The following is a 20,171-nucleotide window of genomic DNA, read 5'->3' on the forward strand; positions in this document are numbered from 1 at the left end:
TGATTCGTTCAAAGATACATTTTTCCAAACCCCTCCTTTGCGTGACGCTAATCTGCGGTGATTGGTCTCATTTTCATCTCATCTCACCTGTAATGCCTGATAAAGCAGTGTTTGTGAGCGCAGTGCTGCTTTGTGTACAGCGTTACGAGGGAAACAGCTATTTTTACCGCTCCAAAAGCGGCATCTAGTGGCAAAGAATGAATTTGCATTTTCATTCAGACCAACGAGAAAAGACCAACAAGTGGGCGGCAATATGCTAATGTTTCATGTTGACGTCAACATGAATTTGTTTTAAAAATGACTTGTTTCAATGATTCAAAGTCGACTCAGACAAAAACTTTATACACGGTGCACTTTCAGATTTAAAACTTTGCAGGATGTTCTCATTCACGTAGAGCTGTGTTACACATGGCATGAAAGATCATTTTCAAAAATAATATAATATAGGGGCACTTTAAATAAATATACGGTCTGAAAGTGCTGCGTGCTTGAGTAAAGGGCGACACTTTGTCCTTTACTGCACATGCTCAAGTGCATGTGAAGGTCATGATACAGGGCCAATATAGGCTTTTATTGTGTGTTGTAAATGTATATATTCACTTTTTCTACAGTATATTCACGCAATTGCAAACATTTCTAACTGCTACATATATTGTGTAATAATTTTTCAGTATATCATATGAATTATTCAGCATTACACTGTACCATTCAGAAGTTCGGGGTTGGTAAGGTTTGTTAATGTTTTTGAAGTCTCTTCTGCTCATCAAGGCTACATTTATTTGATCAAAAATACAATAAAAATAGTATTAATATGAAATAGTATTACAATTTAAAATAACTGTTTTCTATGTGAATATCTGTTAAACTGTAATTTATTTCTGTAATTTATTATTTCTTAGACGATAACGATAAAGATATAGTTCTAAAAATCATTCTTGATATCACAGAATAGCAGAGTCCACACCACAGCTATAATGATTAAGGCACAGAGAAACAATATGGTTGGAATCACTTTCAGAACATTTTTCTTCCAGCTGATGAACGATACAAATTTTGACAATCAGAATCAATCCTACTATAACGAGCTCGAGAATTTAAAGCAGCAGACGAATAAACAGATGATATCGTTCACTGGTGTGGATGCTAATATAGTTATCTTTATAGTTAACATTCTTGGTGTTTATCTTTACAGTAAAGTAAAAATACAAGGCATTGTTTTTCACACACCTTGTTCAACATCAGCTGTTTTAAAGGAACTTTTATTGTTCTTTTAGCTTTGATATCTTGCTGTCTAACATGTTTATCTTTTCTAGCATACTCATATATGTTGTTTTCTGTCCGTGTCACACCAGGTCTAGTTCTTCGATTCGTCCTGGACAGTTTGGGTACGGCAGGGTGCCGTTCTCTCTTCCCTTACACAGACAAAACCGTCACGCTCGACACACACGCCGCCACAACACCACCACCACCACCACAGACAGTCTCGATGCTCTCAGTGTGAACTCCAGCGCACATGTGGATAAAACACCGGGAGAAGTAGAACAAATTACCACAGACACAGTTAATAGAGAACAAATGGAGAAGGAAAAGGAGACGGAGGCAGCAGACGTGGAGACTGATGTTGCAGCCGAGAAAACAAGTGATGGAGAGCCGCACAGACACTTGGAGAGAGTGCGGGAACAAGAGCCAATCGCACATTCACGGCCCCTGGCCCAGAGACACGGGACCCGCAACAGACGCGTCGACGGCCGAGCTTCTCGACAAGTCCCACACTCACACACACACACCATCCAGCGATCGCACACTCCCAGAGAGCCTCCTCCCTATGGCCTCCAGACTCCCACAAACCCAAACCCCGAGCCCTGGGTGCTGCAGAACGCTGGCCAGCCCTCCAGACACGAAGCCGAGAGGGACTGGAGGCCTCCAGCGGCGGCCCACAACTACAGATGCTCTGGACAGGACAGAGAGCACCGCAGGTGCAGCCTACAGGTGAGTCCAGCAATATGGAAGAATAAAAAATGCTTTTGGTGGTTCTTTTTTAACATTAAGCTTTACATTTGAAAGATTTGACAAACCATGGAAAATTTTCTATTTTAAACTCGAGAATACTTACTATAGAAATAGTATACTTTAAAATAATTTACTGAAGTGCGAACTGAATATAATGTTTTCAGACACTTAATTGCATGTTAATTGCAATAAAAAAAAAAAAAAATGTGTTATAGTTTAAATTAGTGCTGTCTCATCGCATCCAAATTAAAAGATTTTATTTACGTAATGTGTGTACTGTGTATATTTATTATGTATATATCAATACAAACACAGGCATGTATATATTTAAGAAATATATGTTACGTTTTTATATTAAATATATTTCTATATAATATAAATATATACATGTAAATACATATAATTATTTTCAAAGCATATGCTGTATGTGTGTGTCTTTATATATACATAATAAATATACACAGTACACACACACATATTACGTAAACAACAACTTTTATTTTGGATGCGATCAATCGTTTGACGGCACTAGTTTAAATTTATATTAAATGCAATTAGCTCAACTGTAGAGCTTTTTGACCCACTTAAGTAGGACTTAAGTACATTTGTATATGCAGTTTCATAATGCCTTCTATTGTCTTTGAAATATGGTTAAAGTGCTACTGCTGAATGCACTGACAAGCATTTATGATAGATTAAAATATATGTCATCTCTATTAAAACTTGTATTTTAACTATATTTGTAATGAAGTTGCAATTTAGTGGTAAATGATTGATTTTAAATGTAATTTTAAATAACACAATGCAGTTACAATTATAATCAAGTTTATTACATTTTCTTTAGTTTGTTAGTTGCTTAAAAATAAATGAACTTCTTTAAAGCACCACAAAAGACTATTAAAACGTAATATTTTAAAATGTAAAACTTCAATCTGACATTATTACAAAGTGCCCTTTTTTAAAGTGAAAACGAAGCAGTCATGAAAGTGTCTCTTTTTAAGTGCACTTAAGTGACCTTTTATTTAAGTAATGTTATGTAATCTGTAAGTACAGTGTTTAAAAACATACTGTAAAGATTTTTTAACTACAAGTGCACATTCAGTACAATTAAGTATAATTATTTTCACAATGCAAATAACATAGTTTGATGTAGAAATACTCTAATCATAACCTTCAGAACTCATAGACTCTCTGTTGAAACTAAGCTACATAAACGTCTCATTCATTAATCATCATGATTGTGACACAGTGATTAGCATATGATAGTCATATTTACATATCTGTCTCAGTATTTATAACTTGGCTGTCTGTAATGAACGAGAGCTGGGACAGAGGTTAGCCAGTCAAAACAGAGGTCATTTGTCAAATGCAGTAAAAACAGCATGATTAATTTTACGGGTCAGAGAGAGGGTGGAAAGTTCTCATGAAATACTAAATTGTGACTCTTGCAAAAAATAAATAAAATAGTATCGCAAATGATATAAATGAAATGCTTGTGTGGCCCCTTTAACTGCCTTTGTAAATGGGCTAATCAGAGTTTAATCTCATTCGGCCTACTTTAGACTGTCTAATACCAAATATTTACCATTTGTATAATGACCTCAACTGCTAAAATGGAGTTTGCATGTGTTTGTGAATGATCTCAGACTATCCACTCAGCCAGCAATGGTGTGAGTTTGGAGCATGACGAGAGGATTCGGAAATCTCATGATTTTGCTATTCTGTTTGGTGAAATGACACACTTTAGCTTTAAAGGGATAGTTCACACAAAAATGAAAATTTGCTGTCAATTTACCAACCATCAAGGCCATTCAAGATGTGGGTGACTGTTTTCTTCAGTAGAACAGAAAAGAAGATTTTTACCTGAAACCGTAAAAATTGGTGATTCATAAAATGCAAGTAAACGGCTACCGGGTCTAAAAAAGAATATCAAGCGACACAAAATCAATACGCGTGGCTCCTGACAATAGATTGAGGTTTTATAAAGCAAAACTATCACTCTGTACCAGAAACTAGATGCTATTTACAAAATTATTACCTGTAATCCAGAGCCTCACGCAAATGGGGAAATCTGATTATTTTCCACAGTCTGGTTCTTTTGGACAATTCGTATCAATGAGCTGGTTTCCAATGAACTGACTCACCAGTTTGTTTACATACTTATATGCAATTATGTTGTTATATTATACAATAAAGATGTGAAATGTCTAAAGCATATAAACATGCACTGTAAAACCAAATAGTATTCCTTACTATAGAAATACTAGTATGTTTACTTGATTTTAACCAAAAAGTTGAGTTTACTTAAAATTTTAAATTGTTGCTGAAATATTTGAACACATAGCTCCCATAACTAATGTAATTTAAGTAAAATTACTCAAAATGTCTAAGGCGTGCTGTTACGCATGCGTAGTCGGGGATTATTTTTCCTTCGCGCCACCCCGCCCCCACCCAATGCAGATGGATTGAGGATTCAGAGTGAGAGGACCTACATCGGTGAATTTAAGGTAATCTCTTTTAATTTGAACCTAATTATCTGATATTTTTGTTAGCTAGTCTTACTAATCGTTATTTTTTTCGTTATTGCATGCTTTTGTGGACTTTATTAGCTCATATTAACAACTTTCAGTAACACGTCTTAAACACAGCTCGTTATTTGAAGCTATTTCTCTTCAAACTAGTTACTTTCCGCTCGATATCTGTAAGTATCAGCTGTCTGGTCGCCTATGAAGTAACTTACTATTAATTAATTCATTTGTACAGGAGTGTGCAGGTAATCTGAATTGATGATTGATCAAGATAATGCGTGACGTGGCACAATTAACTTACATAATATGAAATTCAGTGACAATTTTACACAACGTGTCAAATGGTGACCTCTTTTTTAATTTTGCGACTGTGACTGAATAGTTTTCATAAGATGTAAGCATAATTTATATGCTATCAAACGTGCTGGGCGCGCCACTTTCAAACTAACGTTAGGCAGCACAAAGACATGGTTGCATTCACTCTAAAGAACGCGCAATCCAGTCAGATATCTGGCAGACATTTTGAAACAGGTTCTTTTTTTTTGTACTTGGACACGGCGTGTTAAAAACACGGCTAGGAGTGTTGAACTCCACTCCAGTCAAACCTGTTGCCACGAAAATATGCGTGCTTATTATGGTGATTACGATAACGTTAATCTGTAGGCAGCAAATAAAACGGGCATGTTGAGGTGTTTTTTTTAGTTGAGTTTGTAAGCCAGTACCCATCATTCCACGTCTGACAGGTATTAGTAACTTAAGAAGGCCATATATATTCTTGTTATACCATGTCTCATTAAAATAAAAAGCATTACCTTATTGTCCTGATGTAAGAATTTACAGCTCCTTAAGTCAAACTGTTAAGAATTATTTTATTTGTTTCATTCTTTTTGGAAGTGTCTCCCTTAATTTAAAACACAGTAAACTTGTTGGGGGGAAAAAAAGTAGATAATTTTAGTTAGTTTTAAAATAACTAATATTGAATAGGTGTCTTACAATTAAACAAAACAAAACAGAAACACTGCATCTGTTTTTTTTAATTGACATTTGATTGATGGAATAACTTTTTTCATTTTCTTTCCAGAATTCCAATAGATGAGGAGCTGCTATGCAGTGGAAATGTAAGGTTTGCATTTACACATCAGAAAAGAGGGCACAACTTCTTAAGCACTACCGCATAAGCCATGGAACATATTCACAAGTTGTTCCAATACCATGTCTCCATACTGACTGTCCGTGTGCTTTTAAGTCATTTAATGCATTAAAAGTACATTTATCAAAAATCCATTCCCAACAAAGAACTGCAGAATCAAGTAGTTCTGGTCATGATTTAGTTTGTTACAAGTGCCATGTTTGTGACTTAATAGAGCCATGTAGCATGTCAGATTATTTTGCCCATTTGCGTACTCATTTGAGGAATAACGAGAGAGTTCAATGTCCTTTCAAAGACTGTTCATTTGAGACAAACATCTACTCCACGTTTAATGCACATAAAAGTAAGGCACACCAGCACCACTGCCATGAACATTTTAAATTGGGGATCATGTTAAGAACTCAACCTGGTCACACAGAAGATAATGCTCATCCGCTGGTTGACAGCTCTGGCAGTGAAGATGAATGTAATAAGGAACATGGAAATTTGGATGACACAAAACAAAAACTGGAACACAATTTGGCATCACTTTTACTGAAAATGCAAACAATCTTGCATATTTCTGAAAGCGCTACACAAGACATTATCCAACAGTTCAATCAGATTAATTTATTGTCTGAGCCACTGTTATATAACACAATACGGCAAACTATTGAAAAGCACTATGGTGAGGTAGATGGCACAGTTGTAAAAGAGCTTGTTAATGGGATTAAGTACTGCCCAGACATGGTGGTTTCAGTTGGATCTTGTTCAGGTTTGCCAGAATTCATGCGAATTGAGAGAATCTTGACAATCAACACTGATGTTATGTTCCTCTGCAAACCCCAGACTGCATGGTACACTGAGCATTTACGCTCTTATGAATAGTGCAGTTTACATTCACTGCAAGTTGTCCTGCCTTCTGAGCTAAATGACCCCTTCCCTTTGGCTGGTTATAATGTCCGAGGCCGGTGCTATGTCACATTGAAGTATTACATCTGCTGTTAAATGACATTGAATTGTATTATTTCTTGTCATTTTTACTTCTGCTCTTTTCTTTGTTTCAGAATTTCACATAGCCATGTCGATGACACTTCACGTTATTGTGCACGATGCTAACATCCGAAAAGTAATCATTCCTGAAAAACCAGCTGATGTTGATTCTTTGAAACAAGCACTGAAAGAGAAGCTGCAGCTCACATACACCTTCAGTGTCCAATACGAAGACCCTGACTTTGGTAATGCGCTATGTAACGTCAGTGACATTAATGATTTGCCAGAGAGAGCAACACTGAAAATAATTCCTCTACACACATCTCCCTCCTCAAGTCAAGCTGACACTGTACTTCTCTCTGGATCTGATACATCAGATCAGTTGTCTGCTGAACGACAATTTGAATGGCCAGAGGATTTTGAAATACCCAAATTCTCAGTTCATGTTGAGTACCGTCTCCGTCAGGGAAACCTTGCTTTTATGAAAGACGGCACAACTATTGATGTTGGAAGAGACATAAAGCACGACATACTGGAAGCACTTGCAGGGGCCATGTACACCTATAAGGCGTATCCCAGGGATGAAGATTTTGCCCAAGTTGCCTCAGCTCTCATTAAAGCTCATCCCTGTTTGACTGAGCAGGGCTCACCAACAGGCTCAGCTGGGTGGAAGAACAGCCTAAAATTTAAGATGGCCAACTACAGAACAAAGTTGCGTAAATCGGGCTGTAGTGATGTTGCTGTTGTCGGAAAGAGAGGTGCAACAATGGGAGGTGCAAAGTCAGCCATCAAAAAACCCAGACGGTTTGAATTAAATTTCTTGCCAAACTTTCCGAACGGGGAAGGCGACGAAAGTCAAGAGAGTATAAGAAAAGACCTAGTAGAAGAATGTAAAAAGAGGCCCCCAAACATGAGCTTGATTGGGAAGAAGATGGACGGTACATTTGCCCTGAGGCGTAGAGAAATAGTCCACTCTGAACCTCCTGTCTGTGAGATCTTGGAAAAGTGGCCAGCACTTTTCATGGAGAGCCAGGTTTGTTTCCTTTCTCTTTAAATCCTTGTTTTTTTTTTGTTTAATGAATTGTGTGTTTGAATGTTAACAACTCCATGTTTGTGCTTAGATCTTAGCAGAATTCAACCGCATATCAGGAAAAAATCTGACATCTGAGTTCTATGCTGCATTGGACACGCATTCTGCTCGCTTGATTGAAATATCCCAGAAAAAAGGAGGAAAGCAGGGAAAAAACTGGATGAAATTTTGCAACAAGTTGATTCAACGGTATTTCTTTGTGATGTCATCTTTGAATCATGATTTGCATATAATTGATATCTTTGACCTATAACTTGTCTATTTGTCTCTCCTTTTTCATAGTCATCCAATGTTACACATGTTCGCACTGCAGTGCTTCAGAGTCTTCCACTTCTTCTGGGGGATGACTCAGAGGAGTTTCTCAGGATGTGCTTTGTAAGTAATGTTATTGGTGTTTTGTTTTCTTAAAGGAGAAGTTAATTTCCAGAACAAAAAATTACAAATAATTTCTTCCCCACCTTGTCATCCAAGATGTTCATGTCTGTCTTTCTTTCTTCAGTCATAAACAAATAGTTTTTTGAGGGAAAACATTTCAGGAATTTTCTCTATATAGTGGAATTCAATGGTGCCTGTGAGTTTGAACTTATAAAATGAAGTTTAAATGCAGCTTCAAAGGGCTCTTAACAATCCCAACTGAGACAGAATATCTTATCTAGCAAAAGGATTGGTTATTTTAAAAAAATAAATAAATAAAAGAAATTGCTTATATATTTCTTAACTTGTCCAGCTCTGTGTGAACTGTGTATTCCGCTTCATGACAGTTAGGGTATGTCAGAAAAACTCCCGTCTTATTTTCTTCTCCAACTTTAAAATCGTTCTACATTGGTGTTTTACCTTTTTTTGTAAAGAGTTTGATCTTTGCACATTCACTTTGTAAACACTGGGTCGGTGCTCCTGTAGGGCGATTTTGAAGTTGGAGAAAATGCGATGGGAGTTTTTCGACATACCTTAACTGTCATGAACCGGAATACTCAGAGTACACGCAGACCTAGACAAGATGAGAATTTGAGGTAAAAAAAAGTATATAAACTATTTATTTTTTTTTTTTTTTTTAAATAACCAATCATTTCACTAGATAAGACCATTCTTCCTCAGCTGGGCTCGTTTAGAGTCCTTTGAAACTGCATTTAAACTGCATTTTGGAAGTTCAAACTCATGGGCACCATAGAAGTCCACTACATGGAGAGAAATCCTGAAATATTTTTTCCTTAAAACAATTTCTTTACGACTGAAGAAACAAAAACATGAACATCTTGGATGTTGAAGGTGGAGTAAATTATCTGTAAATTTTTATTCTGGAAGTGAACTCCTTTAAGCCATTTTGTTCTATACTAAAACTTCTTGGTGGTTTGCAGTAAATACTGTATTCGTCTTTTCTGAAACAATTTTGATTTGTGACATTGCTGATTTCTCCATAACGAAAAGATAATGCTCTAAAATCTTAATGGTGGACCAAGCAGTATAAATACCATATTGTTAAAGTTCAATGTATTCCTAATTCAGTTGTATGAGGTTAATAATTCAGAACAATGTAAAAGTATAATGAAGTAGTCTACAGAACTTGTATATTCCAAGATGTCTAAATGCATGTAGTAGGTGCTGGTGAAAAGAAAACAGAATTTAAAAGAATAGTTCACCAAGTGGTTTAATATTTCTGAAACTGTGTTTTGTTTTTACAACTCTTAGACTATGAATCTTATGTCTTTGTTGATCATAATGTTAACTTCAATATATCCTCTTTGAGGTGCGTGTCCCAAAATCATTGTTAGATAACTGTGGTTGTTAATTGAACTCTATTGGTTGTAACTTTTCCACCATAGTTGCTTTTGGGAGACGCATCACCATCAGTATGAATCAAACACAAGGACAAGTAAATGTTTTTTTTTGTTTGTTTGCTTTTTTACCTTTGCTCTTGATCTCCTGGTCAGTGCATGCTGCAGAACATTTGTTTGAATAAAGAAATTCACAATTCTCCTTTTTTCTACTTAGGATATAGATGTAGATGCTGACTTCAGCGAAGTAGATGTTGGCCTTCTCACAGTTTTAACTGAAGACATGCCTGCCAAACGTCCAAACGCCCTCAGAATGGACGCAACATGGGCAATCATTCTGGAGGGAAGAATTGTTGTGGATGATGTCCCAAATTTTCCACATGCTGTATGTCTTCTCTTTGCTTTGATCTATGCTTTAAATTTGGATTACCCAAAGACAATGAGGAACACATTTGATTTTATTCAGCGGGTGTTTCTTTCTTTGGGAGGGAAGAATGTCAAACCCAAGCTCCAGACCCTGAAAAATCAGCTTTTAAGCTAAACTTCTCACTTTCTGCCTTGGATGCTTGCATTGCCATGTTTAAAGTGTTCAAGATGTTAGCATATTGGCATATTTAATTGCACTAATTTCAGGTAGCCAGTGCATGGCTCAAGTAAGTCGTTACAGTCTTTGTTAGGTAGTTTAAAGCCTTTCCAAATGTTTGTATTTCAGGACTGTAAAGGCCCGTTTTATATTTAATTATTATTATTTTTTTTTGCTATGCTGCTACTGTTTGAAGTGCCCGTTCAGAAAATATGACAGCCCAATACTGTCTATTCAAGAAAGTGCTTAACAGAACACAGATATTTTGGAATAACATTTTTGTGATGTTCTTAAAGTTTTTTTGTAAAAAAACAAAACAAAACAAAACCTGTTTTTCCTAAAAATAAATAGAGAATTTTAGACTTGTGTTAAGTGCAGTCCATACTTGTTCAACTAATAAAATTACGTTCACTTTACCTGAAAAAATTGTGGAAACCGATTGCATGTATTTTTTTCAGTCTATTAAAATGGCAGATTAAAGTCATGTTGAGATTAATAGCGTTGAATATGTTTGCAGAACACAATATAAAACTAAGTTAAGTTAATGAAATAAAGTAGTCTTACTATTAAATCCTAAGTAAGTTTAATAAATATTCTAGAGTATGTTAACAACAATTTATGTTAAACTAACTTCCTGTTTGTAATTTAATTTACTTAGGTTGTGTTTGTTTTCTTTACTTGCAGCTATTTATTAAGTTAACTTCAGTTTTCTTTTTAAGTTTGCTTTGCAAAAATAAGGCAATCGGTTTCCAAAGTTTTTCTAAGTAAGCTGAACTTATTAGGATTTACAGTGTGCTTGTATCAACGGCTCTTCGGTCCGAGTTGAACTGTTTCTTCAGTTCAGTGACTGTTGCAGGAACTGGAGCACTGAATCAGTTCATTCATCACAGGATCAGATCCGCCGCTAGTTTGGCTCATTTCCGGTCGGAGTGACTTCCAGGCGTCTGAAAGTGAGTTTTGATTTAGTAACTTGTAGATCTTTGCTGCTCGCGCCGTGATTTGTTTCAGACGATCAGTCTGATTTGGTGAACTCGTGTATCTAATTCACTAAAAAGAACCGGTTCGAAAGAACGATTTGTTCGTGAATCATTCCAGACCGTTTGCCTGAGGCTCTGGATTACAGGTAATAATGTTATAAATAATGTTGAGTTTATTGCACAGACTGGTAGTTTTGCTTCGTAAGACCTCAATATATCATCAGGAGCCACGAGTGTTATATTTTCCTTGCCTGTATATGCTTTTTTGACTCTCAAATTGATGGTAGCCACTGACTTGCATTTTATGAATCACCAAGGAGCACAGTTTCAGCTAAAAATATTTTTTACTGTTCTACTGGAGAAAAAAGTCACCTACATCTTGTATGGCCAGAGGGAGAGTTAATGAACAGGACATTTTGAACTGTCCTTTTAAATAGGCTGGTTGGCCTAGAGTGACAATGTTTCACTTGCCCTGATTATGGCTAAATGTTCCCATTGGAAAGTCCCATGTTACATCACTCAAGAAGCTCTTTAACTCAACACCAACCTCCCAGATTTAACCACAGTTTTACAAAAGTGCTTCATCCGAGCCACTAGTAATTACCGCTGATTTTCTGAAAGATTTCATCAAACGCTTCTATCCCAAAGTGCATTTTTCACGTCAAAGGGATGGATTCCCCCCTGTTCCAGGAGCCGGTTCTCCATCCATCTCTCCGTCTCTCAGAAACTCCACAACAGTCTTTTTCTTCAACTTTCCTTCCAGATCGACTTGGTTCATTTGAGCTGAGGCTCTTTCTCACTCCCCTGTCGAACGCTGACTAGAGCCAGATTCTTTGCAAATCGTAAATCACCCAGTTCCCTTTAATCCAACTTTCCAGGATCAGCCTGGGCGGTAGTTATATTATACATCTCCGAGCCGTTCCAGCGGCCCAGGGCAGCATGTGAGCTCTCAAAACCAGAGTTAGTCATTTTTGAACGGCGGTCAAGTTGATGTGGTGAAGCCGATTCCTGCTGTTGGTGGCGTGATACACACACTGACTCACAGTGATTACTTCAGACACATGCAAACACGCTGCAGTGTTTGTGTTACCGGGACATGTCGGTCTTGTGGGTCGTGAACAAGTGCTGAAATCTGAGCCAGGGCTCTGGTAGCAGGTTTGCTTGAGCTGTAATTGTTTTCTGTGTTTGAATAATTCACCAAATGTGACATCTTTTTCAGTTTACCCACACTCATGTTATTCCAAGCCACTATTATTTTCATATGCGCACAAAATATGGATTGATTTTGTGCTTTTTGGTTCCCATCCACCTTGGAAAAGAGCATCCGTGACATGTTCAGCATCTACTTTTGTGTTTCATGGAAGCACACTGGAGAAGGGAAAATGTCATTTAGAATGATCCTTTATGAAAAATAAGTGTGCTTAATTTTATTGCATGTGCAATTGTAGTGTACTTAAAATCTTAGTAGTGTATTTTTAAATATTCTGTACTTGCAGATAATATAATATTAATGAAATATAAGGCCACTTAACTTTACTTAAAGAGAGACACTTTAATGACTATGTTTCTTAACACACTTAAGTACACTTTTGAATGAATTTGAAATCATTATGTTTTAATAAACTTTCGTCATGTTTTAAAGAAGTACACTTATTTTAAAGTGCTGACTAACATGTAAACTATGTAAACGATAATACATTTTCATTTAATTGCAATTATCATGCAATGAAGTATCTGAACACATTATACGTTCAGTTCACAATTAGGTATATTCTTGTAAAGTATATAAGTACTCGATTTAAAAGTATGCTAAAGGTCACAAGGGAACGTCAATTTAAGCAGCTATATCTGTGGGCCAAAAATCCCCGAGGCAAGGGATTCCTTAAGATGCATTACAACATCTTATCTATCGGCCTTACCTAAGCGTTTATGTTAAACATATTTCACAATAGTTTCTGTCATAACACAGCATGTTCTTGCTGTAGTTACAACATCTCTCCTTGTGTTCGCTGCAAATGAGATGTGCAATGCAACACAATGGAGCTAGATTATAATTGCCCTTTGCAAGCAATATATGAATCACAAGTTATCAAACGTTCAGCCATTGCCTTAGATTTCCACTGATTCCCTAAAGGACCTATAGGTTAAATCCGTCATTTTTATGGGGAATTGGTTGCTAAGAGTTTTTCAGCAACACATAACTGAGTACTTTTGGTTTGTAACCGAGCTTTAAAATGCCACAGATGGAGGTGGAACCCAGGAAAAGTTCTCACTGGCCCCTCTGAGTGCTGTTTGGCTATACATAGCAGAGTGTGTGTGTGTTTATCTCTATAGTTTGGAGTGTGTGTTGAAGGGACGGTGAGATTACTGGGCATAGAAAGACAAACTCACATGTTTTGACTGGAAGTGGAGCTTCTGATCACTTGATGATCATGTGCTCTCTCTATCTCTCATACACACTTTCTGTTGTTTTAATTTCCTTAATATTATATATTTATCATGTCTGTGAGGCAAGTAGCCTATAGGCTGAGTTTCGGTTCATTTTTGTGATGTGCTCCAGTTCACGGAGACCAGGACGAAAGGCAGAAAGCGTATCCTGTTTGTTTTTCTTTATTTTATGAAAGCATAATGTCTTGATTGTGTCAAAACAGCGCCAACAGATTCCACACAAACACTTGGATATGAGGGAGGCAGCCTAAAAGATCGACAGAGAAGAGCGAGCAAGAGAGAGAGAAAAAGGAAGAGAGAGAAACACAGCCACTCCCACAAGGACATATATGGACGTAACACTAATAACACACATATATCTAGGGTTACACTAGAGCAAACAGCCATGCTGCTACTAACATGTTTTAATGATAATAAGCCATATTTGAGATGGATGAATGATAGGTGGACATTTGTATTTCCTGTAAATACCTCAAGGAGCAGCCTTTAATGATCTTCCCATTACAGACACGGACAGTTTTTGTTCTGCGAATAACTGAATTATAAAATTTTAGTTGACTAAGGCTGTTGTCATCGACTAACGTTTAGTCGACTATTACTGGGGCAGCCTTATTATAAACATTAACATAATTTATTTGAAATACATTTTTGCATTCCACTGCATTACTCTTCCATTGTTTTTCTATGTAAACATGACCATTACGATTTTACAGAACCTCGCACATGACACGCCATTCTAAAAACTGCTCAAGTTAAAAGTTGTTCAACTTTAACATCATTCCACTGCCCATGTTTTGAAGCAAAATCACATTCTGTGTCAGTGGTCCCTATTTCTGTTGATACATAGGCCTACATATTCAGAGAAAATGACATCTAAAGTAGGTGAAAATCTCTGAACAGATGAAGAGAGTCAACTAAAACTATTTATTTGTACATAAACGTTGATTTCTTTCAGTTCTGCAGGTAGTTTTGTTGTCCATGATCAGTGTTATGCTGTGTAATATCTTGTTCTGGATGTGTAAACTAGAGAGTGTGTGTGTGTTTTATTATGGGTTATATATCTCAGGAATGTTATTGGTGTACAACATTCTATTTGGAGGAATGATAAACTGTAGTAATGTGTACTTTATTATGTGTGTGTGTGTGTGTGTGTGTGATCAGCGGGAACTGAGAGAAGAGGAGGAGAGGAAGTGAAACAGAGGAGTGGAGCGAAGGGGCTTTCTGGGGGTGTGACACAGTTACGCTGTAGCGCAGTGAAAGACGCCACTGTTTAAAACACACTCACACACACACACACACACTCTCCAGAAATAGAGAGGGCAGAAAAACAGATAGAGGGAATGAGAGGCCTGGGGTGAAGTAATAAAGCAGAGATGAGGAAGGAAGGAAGAGTTTTCTTGGAGAGGGAATGGAAAGAAAACGAGAAAGACGAGCTAAAGAAAGAAAGAAACGTGCAGTGAAAGGTCTTTCTGTATGAAGTCATTGACAAAGGGTGGGCTCTGCACTCGCTAAATAAACATTTACATTGCTGTGTCAAAGGCTAAATCTCTCCACAATGGCCTTTCAGAAACAAAAGAGAGAATTCATCTCAAATTTACCATATGATTCAAATGCTGACTGAGAAAATGCAGCTATTTGAACACGTAACGTGAAAATAAGTGATTATTATCATGCAAGTTATCCTGATGTAAAAAAATTTATTTTATTTTTTTTTATTAAATTTAAAGCAGTTTATCCAAAAATGCTAATTCTGTCATCATTTGCTTACCATTTCTTTCGTGTAAAATCTGTGTTTCGCAGAATTTCATGACTCCTTTTTTCCATCAGAAGTCCTCATTTGCTTTAAACACAAGCAGAACACATTTCTGTGTAAACTGTCACGTGATGAAGAATGTCTTGTGGTAATATAACATCTTGCATCATACAACAATTTGCGTAATTAAAAAAAAAAAAAAAAAAGCTGAAAAACTGTTGGTTTTCATGAATGAGGCCCAGTGAAATGCAATGTATGCTGGGGCTGTAACACTGTAAAAATTATGAATTAAAAAGCATCATGCGAGTTGTGTGTTGTATTGTTTGTGCGAGGAAAAAAAACTCACCTGTAAATGAATATGTGCTCATCCTCAGTCCATCAGAGATCAGGATGAGTTTGTTTCTTCATCAGGTTTGTAGAAATGTGTCTCTGCATCAGTGTCTCAGCAATGGATGCTCTGCAGTGAATGGGTGCCGTCAGAATGAGAGTCCAAACAGCTGATAAAAACATCACAATAATCCACACCACTCCAGTCCATCAGTTAACATCTGGAGAAGACAAAAGCTGAAACAAATCCAGAATTAAGTTTTTTCTGTTTTGTTTTTTTAATTAAAAGAGTCCATAATTCATAATAACACTTCCTCCAGTGAAAAAGTGTTCTGGTCTGAATCAGGAGAGAAATCTGCACAGATCAAGCAGCGTTTACAAGCCAAAACAGCTCCAAACAAATATGTGACTGGATTTTGATGTGAGAGACAACAGGAGATGCACTTTTTCACTGGAGGAAGAGTTATTATGGATTACGGATTTGTATTTTAGCCGGAAGCAGTGGTATAAAACATTTTAATTATGGATTTGTTTCATAAAAACACACAGCTTTTGTGTTCTCCAGATGTTAACTGATGGACTGGAGTGGTGTGGATTATTGTGATGTTTTTATCAGCTGTTTGGACTCTCATTCTGACGGCACCCATTCACTGCAGAGCATCCATTGCTGAGACACTGATGCAGAGACACATTTCTACAAACCTGATGAAGAAACAAACTCATTAGATGCCCTGAAGCCATGGGTGAACTATTCCTTTAAGCTACTCTTTAGATTATCTGTAAAAAAGCAACATTCACATTCTGTTAAACATCTCTGGTTTTGAACGACATGACAGTGAGTGACTCACAGAATATGCATTTTTGGGTGAACTAGTCCTTTACAACAGTTCAAATATGACCGAGAGTTCATTTCATGTGACGCATCTCTGTCCAGTCAGTGTCCTCATGCTGAAGGCAATGTTTTCAAATTGAAATACATTACAGATGCTGCTAACTTCCTCTGTTTTAAAGGGTTGGAGAGAGTTTCCTTTGTGGGAATTTAAAGATTTAAAGAAAATTTAGGCCATAATGCTGATATGGGACAATATATCAGGAATTTGGCAGGAAGTGAGCTCAAATCTCAGCTGGGACTGAGATCGGACAGCTGTCCATCGCCTGTGCAAACCACCCGCCTCAAATGACTCAGTTGTGTTTATATTGCATTTCACAAAATGTTTACCCTAATTATTTACTTTAAATAACACATTAGATAAACTTGAGTTTCAGAATAATTGTTATGTTTGTTTGTAATGAATATTTTCCCTCATTTCCTTCAGCTATTTTCTTCCATTGTCCTCGAGGGAGGCCTATAACATTCACGTTTATTCCTCTATAACTCTCAGCATTTGTTCTGTTCAGGTCGAGTTTGTAAAGACCCACTGTTTTACAGCTGTTCTGTCCTTCCCTCCTCTTCTCTTTTCCTGATCCGAGACTTCTCTCTTTTTGTGCACTTTCTCCTAGCTCGGACTAACCTTGTTTAACACACACACACACACATACGTGCAGGATTTACTGTGCATTAACTTTAAACACAGAGACACAAACGCAGAGACATATCATAAACCACATATTAAAAACACATGTATGTTACATCACCACACACACACACACACACACACACACACTCACACTCACACACACACACACACACACACACTTGGACACAAAGACAGTGTATAGCCCACATTCTTTCTATACTGCACAAATGAACCCCACATGCTCAAACCCTCTTTCTCATTCACACAGGGCTTGTGTGTAATCTAGTTAGTGGCATTTGCTTAGTCAAGCATCACTACTGCTATTAATATTGCTCTTATTTCTACTACCGCTCAAGCCTCTTAGGCTAAGAATTCGACTCTGTTGTGAAACTCATTCTGAACCAATTGTACATCAGATTTTGGAGGTTTTTTGACATAAGCCAGTAAGTAACGTTTGAGCAATCAGCCAGAACACCTTAGCAACCACATAGCAATGACCTGGCAACCACAACACCTGAACATTAGCTGTGAGAATTGTGCATTTCCTGCAGTGTGACTTGCTATATATCTAAAACGGTTTTAAACAGCATTTTATCCCTATAAAGCCTATATATGACATGCACATTTCTGATTTTTATAAAGTAAATATAGGAATAACTTTGATATTGTTATATTTCAAGATGAACACTTACTGGGGTGGAGGAGCTCTGCTTTACTTGATTATTAAATTCATAATGTTTATTAACCTATGCTTATATAAATGTTTACCTAAATTGATTGAAAAAGCTCCTGGTTCTGTTATGCATCGACTTTACAAACGCACATGGAGCTGCGCACAGGAATGTCTTTGTGTGCACATTTCATCTGTGTCTATTCAGGTGTTTTTAGTTCCTTGTTTTTTCAAGTACCTCTCTTGAAGAGTGTGTGTGTGTGTGCGTGCGTGCGTGCGTGTGTGTGTGTGTGTGTGTGTGTGTGTGTGTGTGTATGTGTGTGTGTGTGTGCGTTTCAGCATGCTGCTTTGTTAAATGTGTTTACACTGACCAACTGCTTTTGTCAGCTGGACACAGAAAAACAAAAGAATGGGGTATTCACAGAGAAAGAGAAAAGATGAGTGCAGAGAAAGTGTGTGTGTGTGAGAGAGAGAGAGAGTGTGAGTGACAGCTGTTCACAACATGTGTGAGAAAATCGTGAATTCTCGCCATATTCATCCACCATGGATGCATCTGAGCCAGCCATACATTCAATCATTCATTCACATGTGTGTGTGTGTGTGAGTGCTACACCCTGATTTCCCACCGAACTAGTAAGCACTCGGCTTCTACTGTAATAAGATCCGATGGAGCTGTTCATTGGTGTGTGTGTGTGTGTGTGTGTGTGTGCAGATGCGGTCTGACCCGTGTGTGCCCCTGTTTGACAGTGGCCCTATTAACGAGGAAGTGAATGTGGCCTAAGGAAAGGCAGTAAAGCATTAGCTCTCTGTCTCTCAGCTTGAGTTCTAGTAGATGCTCTGCTTCATTACAGGAACTCTTCTGAACTCTTTGACTGGTACTTTTCAGCTATATATCAGCTCTGTGTTGTTCTTCTGCTCTCTTAGCAAGTAAAATCCTCAACAATGATTTAGCCTCTTTTCATCTTTGAATGCTTTGTGTTTTTATGTGTAATTCTTTCAAATAATAGTTCACTCAAATCTTGTTCTGGTCTGAATCAGGAGAGAAATCTGCACAGATCAAGCAGCGTTTACAAGCCAAACAGCTCTGAACAAATATGTGGCTGGATTTTGATGTGAGAGACAACAGGAGATGCACTTTTTCACTGGAGGAAGAGTTATTATAGATTATGGACTCATATTTTAGTGTGAAGCAATCCTTTTACCTTAACTTGTAATGTAGTTGCTAAAGAAAAAACTAGTTGTGTGCTTAAAGTTTACTGAAGTTACACTTAAATACAGTTAAAAGTATATTTTTATAAATTAAAATCTGGACCAATTTAGTCCCATGCAAGTACTAAAACAGTAATACTCTTAGAAGTACAGTATACTTATGTACAACATAAAGTATACTTCAAAAATATATTTAAATTCACTTAATTAAATGAACAAAGTATACTTCTTTTTGTAAGGCTTTCTTGAGCAGCATGAACATTTGACTAAATATCTCCACCACTGTTGTTTTAGTGTAATTGAGACACTATTATATTTTATTAGAAATTTGATTTTAGTTCATTTTATTGCGTGTTTTTGTCATTTTTATTAGTTGTTGTTGTCTTTTAAAATAGTTTAAAATAGCTGAAGAAAATAAGTAATGTTGCTTTTTTTAAAATATCATGTTATTTTAGATAACATTTAATGTTTTTGAAGGAACAGATACAGTATCTTATGTCGATGTTCTTAATCATTAATTCAGTTGTTTTTTAAACCATTCAGGAAGTTTCAAGCACTCAATATTCTGAATGTTTGTAAATATTCGTCAGCATTGATGTAGCCTAATTAAACGTATGTATATATGCACATATCTTAACATTGTAACTTATGCTGTAAGCACCCAAACCACGGATTAATTCAAGTAAATCAGCGAACACGAGTATGAGCTCTGAACCCCTAGAATAAACAGAGCAGACGTTTTCCTGAGCAAACACACTCAGACGTGCTGTAAATATTTAGGGCTGGCTTGTGGAGAGCCGCAGTGTGTTTGGTGTGCAGTAATGGGCCGGTGTTTGGTCATTAATGGCTGTGTGTGCAGAGGTCTGTGAGGTGAAATGACACCTCGATGACCCCGTGCCTCTTTCATTTCACCCCCATTACCATCCGCAGCTGTCTCTGCCTGTCTTTAGTGTCCTGCACATCCCTCCGCTTCATCTCTCCCTCTGTGGGTGGTTCCTTTCGTGTTCAAGACAGGAAAAGGAAAAAAGCAAGAGAAAATGAGCAGTGTTTCCTGATGTCATTGGCATCGTGAACGAACACGTGGAAGATCTTGAGACGAGCATCTGTGCTCTTGTGCTCTCCAAAGCTGATATAGGTCTGATTTATGACGCCATATGTTTTATCC

The 20,171-nt window shown here is 37.1% G+C and overlaps 2 protein-coding genes across 3 annotated transcripts in view; both read left to right on the top strand.

Annotated features, from left to right (window-relative positions):
- LOC306878298 (ADAMTS-like protein 4) overlaps positions 1 to 20,171 on the top strand; it is a 63,191-nt gene that overhangs the window by 11,274 nt on the left and 31,746 nt on the right. For both annotated transcript variants that reach the window (XM_079430556.1, XM_079430555.1), the window contains exon 4: positions 1,353 to 1,989. In XM_079430556.1, the coding sequence (XP_079286682.1) occupies positions 1,353 to 1,989 (637 nt within the window). The remainder of the gene's footprint in view (positions 1 to 1,352; positions 1,990 to 20,171) is intronic.
- Positions 4,467 to 10,525, top strand: LOC306878299 (sterile alpha motif domain-containing protein 3-like). The gene is made up of 6 exons (XM_079430557.1): positions 4,467 to 4,517; positions 5,620 to 5,656; positions 6,735 to 7,693; positions 7,782 to 7,939; positions 8,033 to 8,125; positions 9,740 to 10,525. The coding sequence occupies exons 3-6, from the start codon at positions 6,749 to 6,751 to the stop codon at positions 9,744 to 9,746; spliced, it is 1,203 nt and encodes a 400-aa protein (XP_079286683.1). The 5' UTR covers positions 4,467 to 4,517; positions 5,620 to 5,656; positions 6,735 to 6,748; the 3' UTR covers positions 9,747 to 10,525.

The sequence above is a fragment of the Barbus barbus genome, assembly GCF_936440315.1.
Source record: "Barbus barbus genome assembly, chromosome: 12".
Classification (NCBI taxonomy): domain Eukaryota; kingdom Metazoa; phylum Chordata; class Actinopteri; order Cypriniformes; family Cyprinidae; genus Barbus; species Barbus barbus.

Coding starts and splice junctions, on each gene's coding strand:
- LOC306878299 (XM_079430557.1), top strand. CDS start 6,749: ATGTCGATGACACTTCACGTTATTGTGCACGATGCTAACATCCGAAAA. Junction 7,694..7,781: donor CACTTTTCATGGAGAGCCAG/GTTTGTTTCCTT, acceptor GTTTGTGCTTAG/ATCTTAGCAGAATTCAACCG. Junction 7,940..8,032: donor TGCAACAAGTTGATTCAACG/GTATTTCTTTGT, acceptor CCTTTTTCATAG/TCATCCAATGTTACACATGT.